This window comes from Bos indicus, chromosome X, assembly GCF_029378745.1.
Source record: "Bos indicus isolate NIAB-ARS_2022 breed Sahiwal x Tharparkar chromosome X, NIAB-ARS_B.indTharparkar_mat_pri_1.0, whole genome shotgun sequence".
In the NCBI taxonomy this organism is placed as follows: domain Eukaryota; kingdom Metazoa; phylum Chordata; class Mammalia; order Artiodactyla; family Bovidae; genus Bos; species Bos indicus.
Genome location: NC_091789.1, coordinates 127,211,369 through 127,217,483, shown reverse-complemented (window position 1 = coordinate 127,217,483; position 6,115 = coordinate 127,211,369). Strand labels below are relative to the sequence as shown.

Sequence of the window (6,115 nt, the reverse complement as noted above, 5' to 3'; positions counted from 1 at the left end):
GATAGGGAGATGCTGTATTGTTGAGATGTCACTTATTTCCAACTTAACCTAGATACTTAATGCAATTCTGTTTAAAATTCCAGCAAGATAGCTTGTAGATAGCAGCCACCAACTTAAATTTTACGTCAAAAATGAAATGATCCATAATACCCACTGAAGTCAATATGAAAGGTCAAAGTTAGAGAATTGATATTACGGGATTTCAAAACTTGCTTTAAAGCTACAATACTCAAGACTGTATGCTATTAACAGAACAATAGACAGATCAATGGCACAGAACAGAAAATCTAGAAACAGACACCCCAAACACTCAACCGACTTTTAACAAAGGCGCAAAGGCAATTCAATGGAAAACGACAGTCTTTTAAACTTACAGTCCTGGGATAACTAGACATCCATATCTAAGAAAAATGAATCCACATACAAACTCTAAACCTTTCAAAATAATTAACTCAAAGGGAATCACAGACCTGAATGAAAAACTCACAATTTAAAAGAAATTGCAGGGACATCCCTGGCAGTCCAGTGTTTAAGACTCAACACTTCCACTGCTGGGGGAAGAGGTTTGATCGCTGGTCAGGTACTAGGATTCTACATGCCATATGCAATAGGCAAGAAAATCTAGAAGATAACACGGGGGCAAAACATAAGTTTGGTAATGAGATTTTAGGCTCAACACCAAAAGCACAGTCCATGAAAGAAAATAATAAGCTGAACCTTGTTATTATTAAAAACTTCTACCTATTTGCAGGGCAAGAATGGAGACACAGATGTAGAGAACGGGCATGTGGACACATCGGGGGAAGCAGACAGTGAGACGAATTGAGAGAGTGGTGTGGACAAATATGCACTACCATGTGGACAACAGGCATGAGGGGGAAGTTGCTGGGTGACACAAGGAATCAGCTCAGTGATGACCTAGAGGGGTGAGGTCGGGGGTGGGAGGGAGGTTCATGAGGGAGGAGATATATGTATACTTATAGCTGTTTCATACAATAAGCCTGACACACCATTTAATTATCTTCTAATTAAAAATAATTGTTAAAAAATCTATGAATTTAAAAACTAGAAAAAAAATCTGGAGAAGTACATATAGCCACTAGAGTTATATACAACAATGCCAAATGAATAAAAGTCAGAAGTGATAAAAAGCAAAGGATCACAGTAACAATTTGATTCTCGAATTACAAATCTTAGAAAACAGGACAGGAAATATTCAAACATGTAAGAGACTTCAAAAATCTGGAATAAACAAAGATCACGGCAGCAAGATCATCCAGTTGGTCTGGAAGAATCAACAATTACTTACACCAAGTAACAGAAAATACACCATAAACAGAAGCACCATAGAAAAAATTTACCTACAAAGAAACTTTAGAAAAATGTATACAGTCTTCATGTAGGCAACAAGAATTTCCTGAGAGTCTCAGGAAAAATAAGGCTCGAACAGAATAGTATGTTATGTATATTCATGAAGAACAGATCTTGTAAGACTGTCAATTTTCTGTAACTCTTTTACAGATTTAGTACCACATTCAGGGTAGCTGAGACCACAGTGAAACACGGTGTGCTGCTTTTTGTACTCAGAAGTAACCACAGAAATCTTATGGAAAGAATGAAGAAAACTATTAACAAAAGTGAAAATATAAAATTAAATAATCCGTGATGGACAGTAAGTCTCCACTGAACTTACCCTATGTGTGCCCAAGTTGGGGAGTACTTAAGAGACTGGCACAGATGTGCAGGCTGCAAGGGAAGCAGACAACAGGATCAGCTGCAAAAGGCTTTAAACTTGAGCCCTGGATTCTTCCACTCTGCCCTGGGATCATGAATCTCCACTGCTTCACTGAAGGAATCTGAGGCAGCATCTCCAAGGCCCCATGCCAGGACCATGGGGCACCAAAGTTTGGCTTGGATGTGGCAGCATGGCCCAGATCATAAAATAACCAACACAAAGTTTGTTGTGTGTGTGCTTAGTCACTCAGTTGTGTCCGACTCTTTGCGACCCCATGGACTGTAGCCCACCAGGCTCCTCTGTCCAAGGGGAAACTCCAGGCAAGACCACCAGCTTCGGTTGCCATGCCCTCCTTCAGGGGGTCTTCCCAACCCACGGATTGAACCCAGGTCTCCCAGGCTGCAGGCAGATTCTTTACTGTCTGAGCCACCAGGGAATGCTAGTGGATGAGAACTGGCCCTTTAAATGATCACCTTAATAGACTATCACCCAGGGACTAAAAGAGAAAAGTTAGTATCACAGTAATTGTGCAAAACGACAAACATCATCTCAGAACTTTTGATCAATGACCCTGCAGTCGACTAACAGCCCACAGTGAGAACTGTCAGGCTAAGGAGGCCCTTCACTTGCTTTTCTGGAATTGTATGAGCATGGTTGTGGACAGGGGTGGACTTATACCAGAAAGGGAAGGATTTCCAGGCCCTGTCAGCAGTCAATATGAATGAAGTTTCTGAGTGAGATGTGAGGGGTTCCACACCACAGAAGACAGTCTCTCATCCTTCCCTCTCAGCTCATCTTACCTGTAGCAGCCATTTCCAGGAAGCCTCCAGTATAAATGGCGAGATGAGATGTATGTACACTTCATACCAGGAGACTCGGGGGTTCACATCTTCGATATGAAGCCTTGGCCTCAGGTCAGCAGATGGGATGCAGCCCAGCATCTACAGGGGTTAAGGCAAGGCATGGAGAATGACAGAACATCGCTTACTATAATAGCAAAGAGAGCCCAAGAGAGCCTTCGGTGTTGGTCTCATGGGCTCCAGGAAGGCTGTTAGGCTTGGGCTCCCCAATTCTTCCTGTTGGGAGTGCTGACACAAGTGAGAGGCATGGAGTGAGCCAGCTGACAGTTCAGGACAGGGACCTCCCAGGACCCCTTAAGAGTCAAGGTAAAGTCCACGTGCCAATCCTGTGAGAAGCTCGCCCAGAACCCGGCCTGTCCAGGTCCCGCCCTTGCTGTCCTCCAGGAGCCCAGATGCGCATGACAGGAAGTGACGTCCTCCTAAGCACGCTGGGGGAGCGACGCCATCCTTGATAGTGCCGCTATCTCTGAGAACTGCCGTTGACGGTTGCCAGAGGGAGCAGTCCGAAGTGTCATCGGGTGTGAAGATCGGAGGTGACGTGAGTTACGAGTGCAGGGACACGTCTCTGTACCCCCATTTTCTTTTCCCTCTGAAAAGAGGGGGCCGCACAGCCTCCGGCCACCCTACCCCTGCACTCAGACCAGAGGATCCAGGCTAGCTCTTAGGCCCCAAGACCATCCACTAACCCCTGGGGGGTCTCGGGAAAGAATGCCTCGGTCAGGCTCTGCTGGACCCCAGCTCTGCTCGGTAGAGGAAGAGCCACGAGCCCTGTCGAGTGAAGGAGGGACCCTCGAGGGGACTGAGGGCCTCCATACACCAGAACGGCAGCCATGTGTAACCCCCACTCACCGCAATTTGGCTGCGGATTATCCGGCTGAGGGGCTCCCTCACTGCCACCTCGGACACGGGACACTCGGAGAAGAGGGGACTTTGGTCTGAGGGGCTGGCAGCTGGTCAGTAGAGTGAGGATATGAGGGTTCAGGAAGAGTCAGGATGAGGGCCATCCTCCCCGACAAATGGGTCACTCAGGAACCTCCCCTCTGCTCAGCGCTTCCCCCCGGCCAAACATCGGGAAGGGGGATGGCGGTCTGAGAGGGGAGCTTGGAGCCTTGTTGTGAAGAGGCAGACACGAGACAGCAGAAGGGAAGGTCCTGGGACCCTTCAGTGAGGGGCTGAGTATGCCCTCCTCTCCTCGTCTGGGGTGACAGGGAAGGTGGCAGCGTCAATTTCAGACCGGAGAGGGAACAGGCTGGGTCCGGGAGAGGGGGCGTCGGATATGGGGGTGTCTCGCACCAGTTTTCATCCTGACTCTGAATGTCAGCTGAGAGGACCTGCCTCTCCTTCCAGCCCCCACTGGTCCCCCTTTTAACACCCAGGCAGGACTGTCTGCAGTGCCCCAGGGCTCACTCTCCGTTGCTACTCAGTGGTCTCAGGGGACAGGCGGACCAGGAGAACAGGAGCCTTGTGGGTCCTAGAGAACTGGCCTCGAGGACCCCTCAGAGGTGGCTACCACTCTCCTCGCTGAAGGTTCTCACAGCATGTCCTTGTCCCTCCTCCAGGTGCCTTCCTGCCTGCTTTCCTGCCCGCACTCCCACCTGCAGTCCCTGACCTGCTGTCACCATGCCTCGGAGGCACAAGAGCAAGTCCCATGCCCGTGGGAAACGCCACCAGGTCCGGGGGGACACTCAGGAGGCCCAGGCCAGTGCTGCTGAAGCCCCAAAGGAGGAGTGCCCCTCCTCCCACTCTACTGCCCCTCAGGGTTCTCTCCCGAGCTCCCCTGCTGCTGGCAATCACCAGCAGCTTCAGGGAGCCATGGTCCCTAGCTCTCCTGATGCAGGGCCTTCATGTGCAGGATCTGGTGCAGGTGCCTCCCAGGCAGCCCCTCGCAAAGATCTTCTGGCCAGGAAGGCCAGGATACTCGTGGAGTTCCTGCTGGAGAAGTACACCAAGAAGGAGCCCATCACGCAGAACGCCCTGATGAAAATCGTCAGCAGGAAGTACAGGCAGCACTTCTCTGAGATCCTCAGTACAGTCCGTGAGCGCATGGAGCTGGTCTTTGGCCTGGAGATGAAGGAAGTCGACGGTAGAGGGAACATCTACACCCTGATCAGGAAGCTCAACCTCGGGGGAAACGATTGTCCGCGTGATGAGGGAGCGCTGCCCAAGTCCCGTCTCCTCATGGTGCTGCTGGGGGTCATCTTCATGAATGGTAACCGCGCCACTGAGGAGAAGATCTGGGAATTCCTCAGTATGTTGGGGGTCTATGCTGGGAGGAGGCACTGCATCTTTGGGGAGCCCAGAAGGCTCATCACCAAAGATCTGGTGCAGAAGGAGTACCTGAACTACCACCGGGTACCCAATAGTGACCCTCCGCGCTACGAGTTCCTGTGGGGCCCGAGAGCTTGTGTTGAGACCAGTAAGATGAAGGTGCTGGAGGCTCTAGCTAAGTTCCACGGTAGGGTCCCTAGTTCCTTCCCAGACCTCTATGACGAGGCTCTGAGAGATCAGGCGGAGAGAGCAGGGCTGAGAGGTGCGGCCGGGGCTCGAAGCAAGGCTGAGGCCAGTGCCCCTTCCAGGGCCTCCTCCCACATCTAGGGAGGGGGGCAGGGCACTTTGTTCCCTTTGTGTTGGAAGAGAGCAGTGAAGCTCCTAAATAGTGCAGAGTAGTAGGGGTGGAGGGAACAAAACCCATATCTTCTTACAGTTTAAGTGGTAAGCGAGTTTAGGTCTAGTTTGTTTTAACAAAATATATATCTGTTTTCTTGTATTCACATGAGAAATACCTAATGAACGATGATTTAAATTAGAAATGTAAAGAGGTGAAGGAGGTGTTTAGTATTTTCAAATGTTCTTACTTCTGATAAGGTGTATTGTGCTTCAGAGTTCAAATGTATGAATCATATAAATCATAGTTTTCAGCTGTTTTAATGTTTTAAAAGTTTGTGTATTTGTAAATCACACTGAAAGTACTGAATATATTGTTCACAATGAAAACAAGATAACATGACATTAGAAGAGAATTTTTCTTGAAGACTAGTCAAGCTTCTAAAGAGTGCATGGTGGTGGGGGTTACATCACATTTCTTTCCATCACATTTCTCTTTCTGTGTCACACGAGTAACTTCTACATATTATTTGTTTCATTTTTTTTTCAAATGTTTTTACTTCTAAGAGGTTGTTTTTCCTCAGAGTATTAATTTGGTAATGATACTGCTGTTATGTTCATTGCTGTTTGAAAAGTTTTAAAGGTACAGTTTTGGTAGATATAAAAGAAATTCAGGAGCCATCTATATTGTCTTTATGATCTGAAAGTAGGTAACATAGCACTGCAAGAGTGATTTTCATGTTAATTTGAAAGAAGACTACAGAAACTTTTGAGAATCATAAAGAAAATGGAGAAAAGAATAGAGTAAAAAGTCTTTAAGTTGTGGTTTACCTTCTTGCTTTTAAACTTTCTTTTAGTAAAAATAAAAAAATACTTTGACTTATTTAGCTCATTTAAGAATATTTGTTTCTTTTGT

The 6,115-nt window shown here is 47.5% G+C and overlaps 1 protein-coding gene across 1 annotated transcript; it reads left to right on the top strand.

The window, feature by feature from the left end:
* The first annotated feature begins 4,215 nt into the window (after positions 1-4,215).
* On the top strand, positions 4,216-5,190 carry LOC109554933 (melanoma-associated antigen B4-like). Its single transcript, XM_019955506.2, has one exon. The coding sequence runs from the start codon at positions 4,216-4,218 to the stop codon at positions 5,188-5,190; it is 975 nt and encodes a 324-aa protein (XP_019811065.2).
* The last annotated feature ends 925 nt before the right edge of the window (positions 5,191-6,115 follow it).

What these genes read in the sequence shown, in the direction of transcription:
- LOC109554933 (XM_019955506.2), top strand. Translation starts at nt 4,216, where the DNA reads ATGCCTCGGAGGCACAAGAGCAAGTCCCATGCCCGTGGGAAACGCCAC.